The 20,229-nt window shown below is 47.4% G+C and overlaps 1 protein-coding gene across 2 annotated transcripts in view; it reads right to left on the bottom strand.

Annotated features, from left to right (window-relative positions):
* Positions 1-7,165, bottom strand: part of TICRR (TOPBP1 interacting checkpoint and replication regulator) — a 586,714-nt gene extending 579,549 nt beyond the window's left edge. For both annotated transcript variants that reach the window (XM_085644448.1, XM_085644450.1), the window contains exon 1: positions 6,357-7,165. In XM_085644448.1, the coding sequence (XP_085500574.1) occupies positions 6,357-7,025 (669 nt within the window). In that variant the 5' untranslated portion in view covers positions 7,026-7,165. The remainder of the gene's footprint in view (positions 1-6,356) is intronic.
* Between the last annotated feature and the right edge of the window lie 13,064 nt (positions 7,166-20,229).

Here is a 20,229-nt window from a genome sequence, read left to right as displayed (position 1 = left end):
GATGTGGGCGCTAACATTGTGTGACCCCCCCGCCGCTACACTACACCTAAGAGCACCAAGAGACTCTTCCTTGGTTACACACAACATATAATCCTGCTTTGAGGATTACACACAACATATAATCCTGCTTTGAGGAGGACACAATTTGTATTCACGGTGTTCGAATGTAGATGCAATTGACCAATCTGGCTCCCCCCCTCCACGAAAACAACGGTGAATAATCAGACACAAGACTTACCCTGAGTAATCCGATAACCAGCATGTACAACATGATCTGGGGGATACTAAGTCCGCAATGCAGTTAACTGTTATTTGTTAATACAGTAATATAGACATTGTTAGTTTCCTTTCTGATTATATGTCAGAAATTGGATAATTACTTGCAAAAGCGGTATGAGACAACTCATCTATATGTGTAATTGTTAATCACCAACCATAGGAGCTGTGATTTTTGTGAAGCAGATGTATCGATAACTGTAATGCATTAGCCAGGTTCACATGTCAAAGGAAGATGAATAAAGGATAAAAATAAAAAAAATGTTAAAACAAATAGCAAGCTACTGAACTTGTCCAATTAGATATAAGCGTTTCTGCTAGTTCATAATACAAACATAATACTATAAAAGAACTACCAAATAAAATCCCTTAAGTATACGGGTGGTCACACTCCTTTAGACCTACACACATCAACGGTTTTGTCCTCAGTCGGAATAGACTTCTCAACTTGTCCCACTTTCCCCTGTGTTGGAATAGGCTCAAACTCACGATCTCTTTATCAAGATGTGCCCTCTACGATTCTCAACCCTCTTCAATCCACACTCATCGCCTTTCAGATACAATGCAATTCTGCGTCTATTCCACCGTTCGCCACTCTCCAAGACACATAAAACGTAACCACCTTACGTGGACCTTTAAACTTTGACAAGCCTCTCACCACATGTCCTGTCCTGATTTTTACACAATCAATTTCAGTGATTGCCCCTTTAGAGTTCAAATAGACTTTCTCAGACCTAGGTTCCTGCACACCACCTCTAGCTACCCTTCTTTCATCCAACAGGGTACAACTTTAGATCCTGGAGCCCTCCCCTTCATCAACTCAAATGTGATTTGAATGTTGCCTAATGCCTTATTGTGCAGTAAGCCCAAGCCAACTCCCCCACTTCTCTTTTGATATCCTGTCCTGCCACATCAGCCATCTGGATCACACCCTTCACCATTCTGTTGGCCCGTTACACAATGCCATTCCCCAGTTTTTTGTGAAAAGAACTGCAATGATGCGTGATACCATGCTGTTGGAGAAACCTCTTCATTTTGTGGGAAACCAACTGTGTACCATTGTCCGTGATAAAGGTAGAAGGAACCATCTCCTCTAAGAAAATGTTTTGTAAAGCAACAATTGTGGCTTCTACGGTGATTACTTTCATGAACACATTCAACCATCTTGAAAACACATACAAAGCCACCAAAGCAAGCATGCAACTGCTATTCAAATCAGACAAGAGACCGATAAAAATCGATACATACTCTGTGCCGAAGCTTGCCGGATTGGTTATATATCACTGTGAAAAGGTGGTTCAGACCTTCTGAGCCGCCCGGATTATTCGCATTTTGATCACCTGATTTCTTACCTTTTACTATGGGAGAGCATGATAACCTGGCACTCACTCATGGTAAAGTGGGATGTATGTGTTTTCCGCCAGTGTCCACTTTGTGAGATGAGGCCTATGCGATGCAGCCAGGTTAAGGGACCCTGGGCTGGTTACATGTGAGCACCCGTGTATAGGCTGTGTCGGGGAGATTCCTGTCATGCGCAGACCAGGAAATGTGTGCAGACAGACTGGCGCAGAGGGAACTATGCAGAGTTGGATGGTGACATGGAGTAGTCTTTATAATGTGGGGGTACACATGTAAGGAATAGTGAGTGTGCTTTGCTGTTTCACTGTAGGAACACTCCATTATATTCCTATGAAAAAGGAGGCCTCAAGGGGTGGTTTCAGTTCCCTTGGGCCTACAAACTCCAGACACGCATAAAAGTGCAATACAAATTGTGTGAAAAGAACCATTCTGCTATGTCCAAAAGCATATCTGTACTGATTATGGGTCATTCAGAAATGTCATATTCCTCTGACTCAGCTCAGAACTAGAGCCCAGCCTTGTGTGACTGCGAGGCTGGTTTTAATTACCTTCCTCCCCAAACTGTAGCATCAGAGGCCTAGCCCTTCACTGCAAGCATTCTCCAGGGTGGAGGTCTCTCCAGGAGGGAGAGATGCAGGGGATTAATCAGCAGCTGTAACCCGGCACAAGACCTATTCCATAATGTAAGCAAGCTGGGGAAGAGGGCTTTTCAGAGATCATGTGGCTTGGGACCCCTGGACAACGCCATATTTAAAGTATCCCCGATGCCTGTGCAGGAAGGTGGGATCAGAAGCAGAGGTGAGGTGACACAGCAATTCTAGACCAGAGGTGCATTCCTTCCAGCAGCCTCTGCCCCTCCTTAAAAGGTTTTGCTCAGGACAGAAGCTCACACTGGGATTGTCTCTGGCTGAGGAAGACGGAGGCTGATGCCATGGCGAATTGGAAAGAAGAGCCCCCCCCGCCCCCGACTGTCTCCCGGACTAGGGCCTCTGATTGCCTCCAGGACTGGTGCAGTGAAAGTTTCACAACCCGATCTACTTATCGCTCGTATTTTAGAGACCTCAACTCCATGATCCTTCGCCAGTTCCTTTATGCATAAATATGACGGTTCTAAAACTTTGGCAATACCTATAGCATCACTCAATGTTGGGTTCTTGGCGGCAAACAACCTTTCTTGATTCTTCTTATTCTTGCATTGTACAATGAGTTGATCCCTGATGAACTCATCTGTCAAACCCCAAAACGACATTTGGTAGACAATTCATGTAACTTAGCTAAAAACTCATTAACGGTCTCTTCAATTATCTGATGTGGAGAATAAAAAACTTATACGTAGTCATGACAAGGTTCTCCCCTTTTGCATACCGAACTTCCAATCTGCCTCCAGCTTCCTTAAGCACATCTTGATTGGGCTGACCATTTGCCTCAACATCTGTAGTTAAATATCTAAACACACGTTGATCCTCTTTGCCGAGAGCACTCAACAGTAATGCCTCCTTCCTTGCTGGTCAAATCCCACCCTCTTCTCCATAATTGCTATGGAGGCAACTGCATGGACACAGCAGAAGAAGAGGTAGTGTTTTTTATTAAGTACAACAGCTCGGAGAGGACTCTCACTAGCCAGCCAGCAGCTAACTGCACTTCTAGGAATGTCCGCTCTTAAATCACAATTTAGAACTCAACGGCTTGAAACAGGCATGCTAGGCACGAGAGACACTGCATTTGAGCACTACTCTACACACAAAATTCTATTACGTTTACAGGTGCAGAAATGAGTCAGTTTAAGTATAATGGAGATAGCGAAAGTGCAGGCTAGATGAGTTGATTCATGAGAGCCATCAAGTTGACAGAAGCCTGGAGACTTCATCTACAAAGTGTATGTTAACACTAGAGATTAGCAATATTTCTAACTTAATACTTTGGGGCCCACAAGGGTCTAAAGTGGAAGGCAGAGACCTGATGGGAGAAGTTTACAAGTGGGAAGGAAATGAGGTCACAACCACAATAAAGGGACTATCTGATATCGAAGGTGCAGACAAGAGACCACCAATACAGGGAACACAAATGGAGAACGTCTGCATTTGCACGGGGCAGAGAAATAGCATCTTTATTGACAAGTTTTATGAATAAGTGTCCAACAACGGAAAAGGGAACAATGGCCACTTTCACAGGGAACAAGAAAGCAGGAGACAGGGCTATCTGCACAAGGCACAGGTAGATATGCTGACAACATACACATTTGGGGTGGGGCAGTGTGCAGACAGAAAGCAGAAAGAGAAATACAATGCATAGGAAAGGGTATGTCAATTTTATAGGAAAGGATAGAGACATGCCACCTCCACATAGAAGGACCAGGAACTAAGCTTATTCACAGGTTAGGGTAGATGTGGGACACAAGCAAAGAGAATAGGTAGAGTGAGGCGACCTACAGAGGGATGTTAAAGGGAGGCCACTTGCACAGAGGATGGTGTACAGCAGAACTGCTCTCAGTGCATGGAGACTCCTCTTGTAGTGAGAATCTACAAGTAGAGGGAAACATACAACAAAAGTAACCAGCATGGAGAAAGAAGCTACAGGGCTCATTCAAAAGAGTACACGGCACTCAAAGGGATAGAACAGTCGTTCTGAGAAAGTATAAAGGTATAGTTTGCTTATGGGGTGACCTCCATGGAAGCACTTCCTTTTAACCCATCAGGCTCAGCAATGGGTAGTACAAACTGCAGCTTGTTCAAGCAAGATAGGTAAAGAAAATACGACTCCGTTACCTTAACATACCTATTAAAAATCTAATACTTTTGCTCAAATAGCTTCCATTTTTAAAGGCTGAAAACAAACAATTTTGAAGTAACAAAATTCAATTGTGTGCTGCAAAGTTTTATTTTTGATGCAGCGGGATTTGATACACTATGACGCAATGTCTTAGGGGGTGGGGAGAGTCTATCTAGAGTCTTCTTGCCAGAGATGTGCAACCGGTAAAATTTCTCCAAGCTGTAAACTATCTTTCCTCCTAAAATGTAACTAAGTGGCAAGTATCAACAAACATTAGAAAAACCAATAGATCCAAGATAAGAATGTGATGCGTAAGGAACTACAAATTATAGCCTTAGCTAAATGGCTAAAAATAGTATATAGATACTGCCATAGACATCCAATGTGACCGTGTTCTAGTACCATGGTTACTCCCTGGAACAGTCTTGTGATCAGTGAAATCTGATGTCAACAAAAATATTTATGCATACAAAGGGGAAACAAATAAAAGAAAAAAAACAGGACGTGAAGGATAACCTAATAATTTATTTGATCAAAATCATGTTATGCCTCATTCCACTGTATTGTGCTCAAACCAAAAGAATAGCCATAAGCAGACTGATTCCGTTCCAAACCTCCTCATCTATTCTGTCTTATTGTAAAGGTGCGGTTATTACGAGCACACAATATTGTATACTGCCTTTCAATGTCCTAAATGGATAAAGTAATGCCATTAGTGCTCCCATATTTGACCAAAGTCCAAACCAATTGTAAGCCCCCTAAGGATCAACTGCTTACCATATTGATCAATGCGGTTGCCAACCCAAATCAGTCAAAGTTCTCCAGAGTCTTCCAAGTACACAGTCCGTATGTAAATAAAATATATATTCATGTAATCTTATCATTATCAAGGACTATATTAACACTAAAACATTTCAGCACCCTCACTATATCTTCCTAACGTACCATATCCGTGCAGAATGTATATGGTTTGTTTGCAAGAAATAGTGAGGGTGCGGATATGTTTTAGTGTTTATACAGTCTTTGATGATGACATGTATATATATATATATATATATATATATATATATATATATATATATATATATATATATTATCTACAGACTACATTTGGAAGACATACGAAGATTGAAAATAAAGAGAACATATCTACATCAACTCGTGGAAAAACTGTGATTTTAACATTGGTGCTCGGGATTGCGATTGTGGGCAGTCTGGTCACCTACTTGAAGGGTGCAGTGGCTGTTTCACATCCTTGGAGCAACATTTTGGACTTAGTGCATTCAATATTTAACACGATTGCACACAGAAGTTACCCTGCTACATCACTTCTGTACTGTAAATAAAGATACACCTAAAGGTACCTGCATATCGTAGGCGGTGCCCTCCTAACCATAGGAAAAGATGATACCTGCTTACTGACACTGAAAGAACTCTAAACTACTTTCCACATTGGTGATCTCATCCTAACCCATACCATTAAGATTTTACTGGGATTCATCAGCAACATCTTTCATTGGTTCTCCTCCTGCCTAGTCAACAGACCCCAGTTGGTTCACATGACCACACCCAGAGATCAGACGACACTATCAGCTGCAGGTAGGGTTCTATCTTGCTTGGTCATCTGCAGCATTGACATGGAAACCGATGGCGACGCCAACTGAACTTTGAAGTCTAATCAGCTCCACACATCCAACACCTCAAGCAGGCAACACCTTAACCGGAAATGAAAGTTCAGCATCTACCTGAAGCTCAACCCCGCCATGACAACATTTTTATTACGGGCTACATCTAGTCCAAACCTAGCTCAAAAAGACGAAGCCAAAGAGTGATCCCAACAGTCACCCAATTCACTGGGGATTCAGACCTCACCCTTAAGTGTAGGGTGTGGAGAGAGACTGACATTGCATCTGCGGACACATCAGACATGCCCAAACTTTAGTATGATTCACCTTGTTCTGCTCGGAGGTGTCCACCCAATAGAGGGCGACACTTCTGCTGTTGATCAAGTCCTGAAGGGGCCTGGGAAATAGCCTGTCTCTCAGCTCCTGGCCGATGGCCCCCCCTTTGGAAAGTTCAGCCTCGGCTCCCACCAGAAAGCGCCGCAACTCTCCCTCTGAATGTGGGCAGGGGGCAAGTAGGAATATGGCGTTGCGGCTCTTCGGAGAGGTATTCCCAGGAGCCTGTAGTGACTCCTCGGAGGGACCTCGCCTAATCCCCCTAGACCGCAACAGAGACGGCTTGGCTGGCGAAGTGATGTCCGGCCGATCCCACTGGTAATCCAACAGCGTCTCCTTCAGTGCAGTGTGCGTCAAGGAGACCGGCGGCGGGACTCGGGTGCGTGTAGCACGCGAGGGATCCCGATCCCCTCGAATCTCCAACTCCTCTTCCAGCTCCTCAAAGCTACGGACCCCGAGTTCCCGAAAACGGCAGAGACGAGATGGTCGGCCATGGAGTCCACGCGAGTCGAAGCACCGGGAGCCCCAGCGGACGTGGCCGGGACCCAGGCGGCAGCCCAGATAGTTTAAAAGCCGCAAAGCGACCAGCCGGAGGCGCAAGCGGTGCTCTGGGCTAGCGGGGGATGTGTCAACCAGCAGCACAGCAGTATAGGTGGAAGCCATGATAGCTGCGTTGCAACCCCCTGGACAGCTCCAGAGACCGCAGCCCTAACTTTAGTCAAAAATCCACTCCCCCATGCCCCCTTCCAGTTCTAGGATCACTACCACTTCACAGTGATACAAACATGTCGCGCGCTCCTCTACCCCAGGCTTGCAATTGGTCCACACGAAAGACGCGTTTGTCTGATTGGGCCAGTGTTGTTCTTTTGCTCTCTCCAATGAGCACTTAGTAGTGTGATGAGAGTGCCTCCTTTCAATTGGAGGGTGAATCTCTTCGAAGCTAGACCGAAACTCGTTTATTTCGTGCGTCCGGTTCGGCTGCCACGTTAGGTCAAGTGCAAAAACTTTTGGGTATAATAATCGGGTGAAAAGGATCAGCGCTGGGGTGCCCTTGCCACAACAAATTATCATGCAACACTTATCTTAGGTCCCAACACCGATCAGGATGGATTTATTGGAAGGGTGCAACAGTGTTTTGTTATCGTAATGCATTCGCAATTTAAATTGCATTTCAGGTCACGGAAACATACTCCAGGCTTTAATAACATGATCATATCTGTAAACATAAATAGATACGGTCAATGTCCTCTTTTCTATTAAGCGGCGGCTGAAGGGGAGAGGATGTGGTCCGTTGGCTAGACTGCTGACTGTGGTGCTGAAAACCAGGGTTCGAGCCTCGGGGTCCCGTCCACATCCTGTAATTCTGGGCAAATCACTTAATCTCCCCGTGCCTAAATATGTAATGTAAATATGGTGCTCATGTGCAGCGCTCCAATACCTTCGGGTCGAGTTCACGCTATATAAAAGATGCAAAAATAAATAAAAAGTCAATTAAAAACATGCGACATATGATGTATTGTTGAATGCAATGTGGGCGGGGTGAGCGTGGGGGCGGGATCCAAGGTATAGTTAAAAATATGTTCTGTACCTTTTTTCACCTATAGGTAGATACATATAAAATAACACGTACCATAGATAAAAAATCCACAAAAAAATTACATAAATCAGTAGAAAGCACTGTGATTATGTAAGTCATTAATTTAAACTTGCATTACAGACAGCATAAGACAGACTGGTACAAAATATGCAAAAAGGTTCAAGATAAAATGGTGCTCCCAAAATGTAGATTTAAGTAATGCTCAGACTGTACTTAATGCTTTTTTTTAAACATAATTGTCCCTTAAAAGAATACACTTCACAGCTCAGTTGGTAGCTCCTTTATGCTACCACTCAAAAAGATTAAATCTTTGTAATCACAAAGATTAAGTGATTCCATCAATTAAAGCCAGTATGGCTCCCAAACACCCTTCAAATTTGCAGATTAACCTGTTGACCACATTTGCATATTTTCCAGGCAGCAGGCAACCTGGTGAGAAGGCTTTATTTAGCTGTGTGCCCCTTCGTCGGTTTCGCAGCACAAGAGACTCCCTGAATGACACATCAGTTAAAGCATTTAAACTATGGGAATGTATCGGAATTAACCATCCGGGATGGTTGTCTTTTCACAAAAAGTAGGGCAACGTTTTTTCATGAAGTAAAAAAGTATGGGCACATCATGCTCCTCCGATCCCGCCCACTTCGACCTCTGCTATTAAGACTACGGGTCTTTTGTATTTCCTAATTCTCAAGTGCAAAATCTTCAATTCCAAGATGGGCGCAACATCGGTGTTGCACTTGCGCTAGTCGTGTGGGTGCGTCCGTAACACGGACGCAGTCTTTCTTTAGTGTCTGCCGGGTCACGTGTGGGACCCGGCCAACCAGGAATGGTGTCAACGTCAGAGGGGGGAGTTACCAGGGGGTTTGGAGTTAAGCCCGCTGTTGTAATCTGCTCCTGTTCCCTTCCCTCTCTTTCCCCCCCCCCCCTCCTTTCCTCCGCATATTGGTACTGCCCAGCCTTAGAATGTTGGGGCTGAAGCTCATGTTGGAATGTTGGCATCTCACTACGAGAGGCTGAAGGATCTGTACAATAAACTTCCATCTCCTGACAAACCAATCTTTGTGGAAGTTATTACAACATTTATTGGCGACGAGCTGACTTACCGTGCTGGGGACGGTCTGGATCCTTCCCCCAGTGCCCTACCGCCTCTCGTTGGATTTCTCAGGCAGTGTTGGTTCCTTTCCTGCCATCGCCCCCTGTGGTGGCGTTAAGGGGAGCTTTCCTCGTTTGACTCCATCGCCGTGAGTCTCCGGTTGCTGGGCTCCTTCACGCCTTCCCTGGACTCCGCCGACAAGAGCTCCCGGCTGCTGGACTCTTTCACGCCCTCCACGGAGCTCGCTGCCTGCGTGAGTGTCCCTTCACGCTCTTCTACTGAAACTGATCATCCCTCCGGTGAGTCCCTGTCGTCTGCTGCTCGGCGCTGCTCTCTGGACTTGCTGTCCGTCCTGGCTGACAGGAAGACGCCTGTTGTTCCCCCAGTGAGATCGCATGCTGGCTTCTGAGTGCCGTCGCTAAGCATTTAGCGCTGTGAAGGGTGTTGTGTCGCAGATGGTCGAGGACTATAGTGCTGCTCTTCGTGTGTGGCTGTGGCAACGTCGTAATCTCCTCACAAACATCCTGTTCCTGGTTTCCGCCTCTTCTCAGATTGATTTCCTCAGAGGACGCTCCGCTGTGAGACACTGCTCTCTGGTTGCTCCTTCGTCTGCTCCTCCTGCTGGTGGAATATAATATTGCACGTTTCTTCCCTCATCCAGCCTGCTTCGTAATTTTTCGCTGACAGGCTCAGCTCATGGAAATGTATTGTCTTTAATTGGTATTTCCAACGGTAGACTGTTTCCATTATACTGTGGGGGTGCACTGGTGGTTTCTTGTCATTTCTACTTCTACTGCAACTTTCTGTGAATTTTTCACAGTCAGCTTTTCCTTATCGCTATACTTCTTATCCCCTCCTCTACCTACCCCTTTTCCTTCTTTTGCCTTTTTCTTCCCTTATTTCAGCATTTTCTTCTTCTACTCTCTCCACCATGTCGGCATTCGCTATGTCTCAACCCCCCCCATTCCTGGATGAGAGTGGAGATCCGGTGATCCCATGGAAAAAATGGGTAAACCTGTTTGAATCTTACCTTATCGCCATTGGTGGGGACAGATTTTCGGCGGTGCGTAAACAACATGTTCTACTGCATAATCTAGGAAAGCAAGGGAGGGATATTTTTGATGACCTACCAGATTATAATGTTGAAAATGCTAATGAGGGGGCTGGGGGTGAGGGTGATATCCAGTATGATGTGTATCAGTTAACATTATTGAAACTGGAAGCTCAATTTGGTGACAAAATTAATATTGTGTTAGAACGCCACAAATTTTTTTTGCGCATTCAGGGAAAAAATGAAAAAGTGATAAATTATATTGCTGTTCTGAGAGGTTTAGCCTCTACATGTGAGTTTGGAATATTAACTGAATCACTAATCAGAGATCAGCTAGTTAGATGTACCTCTAACAAGAAGATACAAGAAAGACTTCTTGCAGAAGCCCCTGATTTAAAACATGCCATTGATATTGCTAAAAGCATAGAGCATACAGCGTACTGTATGAATGAAATGAAGGAAGCGGGGGAGGTAAAACAAGTAGCGGAGAACAGTGTACACAAGATCTCCAGTAAAGTCCACAAACACAAACCTTTACCTTCCAGTCCGGAAGCACCTACAGCATCAGGGAACAAGCCGAAATGTTATAGGTGCGGAAATCCTAATCATCTGGCAAACAGCGTAAACTGTCCTGCAAGGGGCGTTGTGTGCAGCAAGTGTAAGAAAAGGGGCCATTTCTCTAAAGTATGCCACAATGCAATGAACAGTGTCACCCACATGATAGGCAGTGATCTGGATCCTCAACTACCTAGCGAAGATATTGTTTTTCAAGTATCTAATTTTTCAGAAGGCAACAGCACTCCTTACCCCAAGTGTGAAATATTTCTGGACAATGTAAAGTATGAGGTCTACGCAGATTCCTGTTCCCCATATACACTTGTGAATGAAGCTACACTTCAGGCTAATTCGGGGACAAGGGAGTATACCCTCTTACCTCCTGATGTCAAACCAGGGGGCTATAATCAAGATCCTATACCACTAGTAGGAATGTTACTCATGAACATTAATTTTAAGGATAGGTCGACCGTGGGAAAAGTCTACATCACAAGAAATGGTTCCAACCTACTAGGGTGGAAACACCAAAAAGAGTTAGGAATCAGACTAGACCCCAACGCGTCGGAACCTGTGTATCTTATCGACAGGACCAACATTGGGATGGAAATCTGCAATCGTTTCCCAGAGGTGTCCACAGACAAACTCGGACTCCTAAAAGGCTTCCTCCATAAGATCAAACTTAAAGCCGATGCCAGACCTATCATCCACAAACCAAGGTCTATCCCGCTGTTGACCAGAGAACCGCTTAAGAAGGAGCTGGACAGGTTGGAGGAGTGCAAAATCATAGAGAGGATTGAGAGCTCTGAATGGTTGGCACCCATCGTCGTAGCGGCCAAAGGTGGAAACAAGGGGATTCGTTTATGTGTTGACCTTAGGGATTTGAACTCTAACATTTGGGTGGACCGACACCCCCTCCCCAACATTAATGAAATGCTGTCTGCCATCCATGGAGCTAAAGTCTTTACTGTCCTAGACCTATCCTCGGCTTACCACCAAGTCGCTCTCCACCCGGATTCCAAGCCCCTCACTTCTTTTATAACCCCGCATGGAGCTTATCAGTTTTCCAGATTACCATTTGGCCTGGTTTCTGCTGCGGCAGTATTTCAACGCGTCATGCAGCATATTCTGCAAGGTCTGGGAAAAGTTCTCTGTTTCCAGGACGACATCCTGATTCACGGCTCATCAGATGAAGAACACAATAAGACTCTGGAAGCGGTGTTGACCAGACTTAGTAAGGCAGGTTTCACCACTCAGAAAGACAAATGCATAATCGGGGTGGAATCTGTAGTATATCTTGGTCACACCATCTCAAGTGAAGGAATCAAACCCAGATCCAGTCTGGTAGACTCGGTTAAATTAGCCCCGGCACCAACCAACAAGGATGAACTCAAATCGTTCCTGGGGCTGGTGGAATACATGTCAAAGTTCGTCAAAAACTTTGCGGATCAGGTGTGTCCCCTCAGAGAGTTGCTGAAGAAGGGGTCTGAATTTGTTTGGAAGCAAGATCACCAATCAGCCTTCCAACTCATCAAGGAGGCCATCGTTGACGCACCCATCTTGAGTGCTTTCGATCCAAATGCTAAAACCACCCTCACCACAGACGCTAGCGCTAAGGGATTGGGTGCTTCACTCACGCAGAGGACGAAAGGTCAAGAGACAGTGATTGCTTTCGCTTCCAGAACGTTGAGAGATGCCGAGCTGAACTACTTGACGATAGAGAAAGAAGCATTGGCGTGCTATTGGGCCATAAACCACTTTAAATATTTCTTGTGGGGCATCCCGTTTGTGCTGAGAACGGACCACAAACCCTTAATTCCGTTATTCTCCACTAAGCGCCTGGAAAATACCACCCCACGAATATCTAAATGGGTGCTGAGTCTGCAAGGGTTCAACTACACCATGATATACGTCCCAGGAAGTGAGAATAGGGTAGCGGACTGTCTCTCCAGACTACCAATCACCAATGGGAACCCGATGCAAAACCCTCCGGAGGAGACCATTCTTTTGGTGGAAATCCCGGCCATCAATCGGGAGGAGTGGGAGAAATCCATGAGTGAGGACAGTGACTTAGCCACATTAAGAAATATGATTCACAGTGGTTGGCCTGTCAACAAGAAGGAGGTGCCGGAGTCTGTTCAGCATTTTTGGCCTGTGCAAGATGAAATATCCATCGTCGGGAACCAAATTTGTAGAGGAAGCAAGATCATTCCTCCGAAAAACATGTACGAAAGAATAATACAGATTGCCCATGAGGGCCACCCGGGGAGGAGCATGACGAAAAGCAAAATCAGGCAACACTATTGGTTCCCCGGGATGGATTCGCAAGTGGAGGAACAAGTAAAGAATTGTGCAGCCTGCGGTTCCTGCGACAAAACCAAAGTTGTCCGTAAGTCTCCACTATTCCCGGTGGAGGTCCCCACCGTACCTTGGGAGAAGCTGGGATTGGACATAATTGGTCCTTTAAACCTACTAAACCAATCCAATAGATTCATGTTTGTTCTAATAGACTACCACTCCCATTGGATTGTAACAAGAATGGTATCTTCCATCACCACCGCGTCGCTATTAGACTTCTTGAGAGACACCTTTTCCAAGGAAGGTATTCCAGGGGTCATAATAACGGACAATGGTGTTCAATTCGCTTCAGAGGACATGAAGCAGTTTACGTCCACGCTGGCCATCACACATCTCAAATCCCCACTGTATTGTCCCAAAGCCAATGGTCTGGTGGAAAGGGCGAACAGGATGATAAAGGACACCATCCAGCTCGCATTGAACTCCCAGGTTCCAGTGGAAGACGCCATAAGGAAAATGCTGTGGTCATATCATACATCGCCAAATGCTGTCACGGGTGTGTCACCTTTTGTCTCTCTCAAAGGCAGGAACCCGAGTTCTAAACTGACTCCTAACTGGCTAAATGGTGGATCCCCTGTGTGGGTGGATAGAGACGTCGGGAGGGAAAAAACTCAGAAACATCAACAAGAGTACAAGCTCAGGTACGACAGTCGTTGGGGAGCATCGAACAAAAGGTGGAGAGAAGGCCAGTGGGTGGTTGTTAAGAGGCCGTCCCTGTCCAAATCCAAGATCTCCTCATTTTCCAAACCACTGAGGATAACGCGGGTTAACAACAATTCAGTTGTGCTGGAAGACGGCGGCATGTGGAGTATGGACAACATAGCAAGTTGTCCAAGCACTACTGGGGTCGAACCCACTTATGAGATGGATCTAAGTCCCGAAACGCCCAGTAGTAGTGAACTCAAGGTGACCAGAGTACGCAAACCCCCAAATTGGCAATCCGACTACAGAATGGGATCTTAATCTTTCCACTTTGTCTCATTCTCCCTACCCGATGGTGTCAGATAGGCTCCTTCTTGTAGGGTAGTGGGGGGGAGACTGCATTGTATGTATCTTCTATACAGCTGTATATGGGTGGAAAACGTTATTCCATACGTTCTTGTCCCTTGAAATGTTTGTATGTTTATTACTCTCCTTTTTGCTTCTTGTAGTTAGGTAATGGTTATCCGAGGAGTTCAATTGCTGTGTATATTGTTCTTTGCTCCGCAGGGAGATGTGTTGTAATCTGCTCCTGTTCCCTTCCCTCTCTTTTCCCCCCCCCCCCCTCCTTTCCTCCGCATATTGGTACTGCCCAGCCTTAGAATGTTGGGGCTGAAGCTCATGTTGGAATGTTGGCATCTCACTACGAGAGGCTGAAGGATCTGTACAATAAACTTCCATCTCCTGACAAACCAATCTTTGTGGAAGTTATTACAACACCCGCGCTTCTGCCGTAGCGGATCGTGGGCCTCTGTAAGCAATAAACACACGTTGTAACATATAGTGGCTCAATAGTTCATTTATCGATACAACAAATGGCGACGAGGGTTAAGTCTGTGCAGAGGCCCACGAGCGATCCTTGACGTGCGGACCGCATTCCTGCTTCGCCGGCGGCGGCTGGGCATTTCTGTGCCTCTTTCCCCTACGAGCGGACGCGCTCGCTTTCCCGCTGGCTGCCCTGCTTCACGGATCTCTACCGGTCCTGCTGAGAGCAGAGTTCTTCATTCTGGAGCGCCCTGTTACTGCTGGTGGGCGCGCCCCTTCGCAACAGGTCGCACCTACTGCCACGTGCGTTTCTGTTGCATGCTGCACGCGCTCCATTGTGAGTGCCTTCTGCCGAGCCTGTGAGCCTGCGGCGGCCGTCTGACCGCCTTCACGTCCATACAGTATGCCCCTGTGTCTGCTGTGCCTGCACCTGCTGCCTGCCTGTCCGGCCTCCCTGCACGCCACGTGAGTCACGGTGTGCCCTGCTCCTGCTACCTGCCTGCGCTTCTTCCTGGGCGCCCTGCGACAGCGTCCTCAACGCAACCCTTCTCCTGCTACCTGCCTGCATTTCTTGCTGGGGGCCCTGCGCCAGTGTCCTCTGCGCCAGCGCCGGGCCCGGACTTGCCCGCAGCTGCTGAGTGTCCTGTCTGGTGTCGACTGGTTGGTGTCGTGCGTCTTCCAGCGTGCCGTGGGCGTGCGCTGCCACGATGGCGCAGAGCAACAACATCTGCGTCCCATCCCTCTTCCTCGATGAGCCGGGTAAGCCATGCATGAAATGGAAGAGCTGGTTGAGGGCCTTTGAGAACTACATTGTGTCGATCGATGGGAAGGCGTTTGAGGCTGATCGGAAACAAGCGCTTCTGTTCGGACTGCTGGGTAAGGCTGGCCAGGAAGTTTTCGACAGTTTGCCAGAGTACAAGAACCCGCCAGGGGTGCTTGATGCGCTCGACGTCTATCAGGAGGCGGTTAAACGTCTCGAGCGGCAGTACGCGGTGGAAAGCAATATAATGGTGGGGCGCCACAAGTTCGCACTGCGGAAGCAAGCGGAAGGTGAGACCGTCGAGGAGTACATCGCATGTTTGCGTGTTCTGGCACAGGACTGTGGCTTTGAGGACAGAGTCGATACGTACATCCGTGATCAGGTGGTGTTCTACTGTCACTCCAAAAAGGTCCAGGAGCGTCTACTGTCTTGCAGGAACCCTACACTCGGTGAGGTGACGGACATTGCAAAAGGTATCGAGAGGTCGCTTCTCTCTACTAAAGAATTGGCAAGTAGTAGCCCTAGCTCCAACGTGTTTTATGTGCAGGATAGAAAGAGATCGGACCATAAGACTTTGGTCAAGGCCGGACATGCCAAGACAGGCGACCGCAAGCCGCTATGCTGCTTTAGATGCGGCTCGCACGAACATTTAGCTGATAGCAAATCATGCCCTGCCCTGGGCAAACCATGCTCGAAGTGCAAGAAAGTGGGGCACTTTGCCACAGTCTGTAAGGCGCGCAGTTATGTGCGCAGTGTGAAAGTGAGTTCTGTGAGTGAAGACGATATGGAGATGTGTGCGAACATTGTCTTGTCCATTGAGATGGAGGATGGCCATGTGAAAGGTCCAATAGGGACGGTGCTGATTGGGGCAGTGGAGTTGCCGTTTACTGCCGATTCGGGTTCACCCATTACCATAATTTCTGACACGGTGTTTTTTGAACGGTGGGGTGATGGTGTACAGTTGAATGAGATGGATGTCAACCCGAAGGCGTTTGGTGAGCAGGACATTGAGATGCTGGGGTACTTCCGTGATACCCTAACCTTTAAAGGGAGGGCGATTCCCACGAAGATATACGTGGCCGAGAAGGGCAGAAATTTGGTGGGGTGGAAGGATCTAGCGAAATTGGGGGTGTTGTTGGTCCCAGGAGCGGATGATCCCATAGTCCTACGCAACGATTGGGTTGGATACGTGCATGTGGATGGGGACCAGGGTGAGGACCAGGAAGGGCTGCCAGAAGTGTTCGCCAAGTTCGGCAGAGTGTTTAGGAATGAAGTGGGGCGTGTGAAAGACTTCGTGCATGACATACAGTTGAAGGAGGGTGCCACACCAGTAAAACACAAAGTCAGGACCGTGCCCCTATCGGTGAGATGTGAGCTGAAGGCCGTCCTGGACAAACTCAAACAGGAAGGTGTGATTGAGGAGGCCGGTGCGTCTGAGTGGGTTTCCGCCATAGTGGTTTCCAAGAAGAAGAAGACGGGAGACATCCGTCTCTGCGTTGACCTCCGATCCCTGAATAAGAACATTCTGATAAATTGTCATCCTCTCCCCAACATACAGGAGATTTTGTCGTCTACATCTGGGTCCCGGTACTTCACTATAATCGACTTAAAATCAGCCTATCACCAAGTCTGTTTGACCAAGGAGTCCCGGAGCCTTACCACCTTCATTACTCCATTCGGCGCTTATCGCTACGTCAGGTTACCCTTCGGGCTGGCCTCAGCGTCGGTGGTCTTTCAGAAGTTGATGGACGTGTTGTTTCGTGAGATGCGGGGAGTAGAGGCGTTTCAAGACGACATCCTATTACACACAAGGAGCAAACAGGAGCACTTGGTGCTGCTGAGCACAGTGTTGGAAGTCATAGGTGCCAAAGGGATGACGGTCTCCAAGGACAAGTGCAAATTCATGCAAGACAAGATCGAGTACTTGGGGCATGTACTATCCCAGGACGACATAGCCCCGAAAGACGACCTGGTCCAGGCGATCTGCAATGCTCCGCGTCCAGAGGACAAAGACGCGCTACGATCCTTCCTCGGTCTCAGGGAATACTATTCCAAGTTCGTCCAGGGATACGCTGACAAGGTCGAGCCGCTGCGGCAGCTCCTACGGAAGAATGTGAAGTACGTTTGGTCAGGTGTGCAAGATGCCGCATTCGAGTCTGTCAAAACAGCTATTGCCACGGCTCCGGTTCTGCGACCCTACATCAAGGATTTGCGAAAGGTGGTCACCGTTGACGCCAGCACCAAGGGCATCGGGCTGTCTTCTGTCAGTTCCAGGGGCGCAAGGAGAACACCATCGCCTTCATCTCTCGCACGCTCAGCGACGTGGAGAAGAGCTACAGCACCATCGAAAGGGAAACTCTTGCGTGTGCATGGGCGGTGGAAAAGCTGAAGAACTACCTGTGGGGCAAGGTTTTTGAGATTGTCACGGACCACAAGCCACTGGTCTACATGATGGACGGGGAAGACCGTGGAAATGGGAGAGCGAGCTCGAGGCTTCTGCGGCTGCTCTCCAAATTGCAGGAATACCACTTTACCATCCGACATATCAAGGGTGGTCTCAACTATAGGGCGGACTGCCTGTCCAGACTGCCAGTGAGAGGTGCGGAGGAGACGTCTCTCGATGACACCGAGTGCGTGGTGGCGCTGGTGGATGCGACAGTGATATGCAGCGGCTCCGTCACGGAGGACGAATGGCTGCATTGTCAGGAAGAAGACTCCGTCCTTTTGAAAGTAGTGGAGTACGTGACAACCAAGTGGCCTCCTATCCGGAGCTTGCAGAGTGATCTGAGGAGTTTCCAGCAGGTGAGCGAGGAACTTACCATCGAGAACGGATTCCTGAAGCGCCACGACTTGTTTGTTCCGCCGTCAGGCCTGCGGGGGACATTGATCAGGATCGCGCACAAGGGACATCCGGGGAGCAGCGCTACCAAGAATATCCTTAAAATGTACTATTGGTGGCCGGGAATGTCCAGCGCGGTATGTGAGTACATCGACAGGTGCGATCAGTGCTTGAAGGCGGATAAGCACTGGAAGACCAGTAAAGGAGAACTACAGATGGTCGAAATCCCGGCGGGCCCCTGGAGCAAGCTGGCGATAGACTTTGCAGGCCCGTACTCTAAGCGGCCCGAAGAGTGCCGTCATCTGATTGTCCTCACAGACTATTATTCGAAGTGGATGCATTTCAAGTTTGTCCAGGCTGTCACCACGGAACGTGTCATAAGGGTATTGAAGGACGTCTTTGCATCGGAGGGACAGCCGAAAATCCTAGTCTCTGACAACAGTACTCAATTGGTTTCAAAGCAGATGACTGACTTCCTGTCCGCCCTAGGGATCAAGCAAGAGAAAACGCCCTTGTATAGTCCCAAGAGTAACGGCCAGGTCGAGAAAATGAACAGATTTCTGAAGGAAGGCGTTCAACAAGCCGTAGCTTCTCATATGGACGTGAAGGAGTTCCTGGCCGAGAAAATCTGCACTTACCATAACACTCCGAACACGGTCACAGGGCACACTCCGTTTTTCCTCATGAGGGGGAGGCGGTGCACCAACGAACTTACGCCCAAGTACAATAGATGGTACAATGTGAGTGAGGACACCCAGGTTATACGCAATGAGATGCTGGGAGTGCGGGAGAGAATCGTGTCCAGACAGGAGTGTTCGAAACAGTACGCTGATGCGACAAATAAGGCGAAGGTGAAGGCCATTGAACAGGGAGATTGGGTCTTAGTACGGAAGCCGCACAAGGTGGTGAAGGGTGAGTCTGTGTTTGGGTCACCAGCACGAGTGCGAGAGGCGATCCCAGGTGCGGTATGCTTGGAAGGCCGGGGCTGGCGCAGCAAGGATGATGTGGTCAAACTGAAGAAGGGCCAGGCCGAAATACTATTGAGAGGGAGTTCGGAGAGCAATGAATGTGGGGACGACAGTGTCCAAGAATGGCGAGAAGGAGAGAGTGCCACCATGGGGGCATGCTGTGAAGGAAGAGGTACGAATGAGCCCATTCAGCCCCAGGATGGGCAGGAACGCGAAGGCGCGGGGCACAGCGTCAGCAGCACTAGTGCTGAAGGACGTTCCCCGTCTTACGCCGATAGTAGACCAAGGAGGGAGGCAAGAAGGCCAAGGCGATATGATGAGTATATTATGGACTGAATACTGTTCTTTTGTTTATGGAAAAAAAGGAGATGTTGCACTTGCGCTAGTCGTGTGGGTGCGTCCGTAACACGGATGCAGTCTTTCTTTAGTGTCTGCCGGGTCACGTGTGGGACCCGGCCAACCAGGAATGGTGTCAACGTCAGAGGGGGGAGTTACCAGGGGGTTTGGAGTTAAGCCCGCGCTTCTGCCGTAGCGGATCGTGGGCCTCTGTAAGCAATAAACACACGTTGTAACGTATAGTGGCTCCATAGTTCATTTATCGATACAACAATCGGCTTACTCTTGTAAAAGGAAATATTCCATTTCATCATCTTTTCATGTCCAGTACCCTGTCCGAAGAGAGTGGAGCAACGTAATTTCCATGACACCCATACATGTCACAGAAATGCCATTATATATGTGCACCTTACATTACATTCATTCTGTGCCTTAACTTTATTAACGTGTGAAACACATTAGTGGAATTAATTCACTGTAGAAACGAAAGATTTATATTTGTGTGCACTAATGTTCAGTTGAACATGAATCATTTATTCTTATTCACATTTTACATTTATACTTCAAGTTATATTTGCATATGTAAACATGTATTTGTTTGCTCACATTGCATTTCTTTTAAAGTTATGTGTGCATGTATAACCATGTACTCAAAGTGCACATTAAATGCTCATTTAAGTTAGCCTGACTGCAGGCCTCAGTGGAAATATATTTTGTTTGCCAGCACGATTTTCTTTTTTGCAGGTTTATTATTTCATTAGGTAGAGAAAGGCTTATTGTCTGTATTAGACTGTTGATTTTTGAGGCCTGAGAGAGACTTGTTAGTGAACATGGGGAAACAACGGTCGA

This window comes from Triturus cristatus, chromosome 3_1 (assembly GCF_964204655.1).
Source record: "Triturus cristatus chromosome 3_1, aTriCri1.1, whole genome shotgun sequence".
Classification (NCBI taxonomy): Eukaryota; Metazoa; Chordata; class Amphibia; order Caudata; family Salamandridae; genus Triturus; species Triturus cristatus.
Note: the sequence above shows the minus strand (reverse complement) of the source record. Positions and strands in the feature narration are given on the sequence as shown.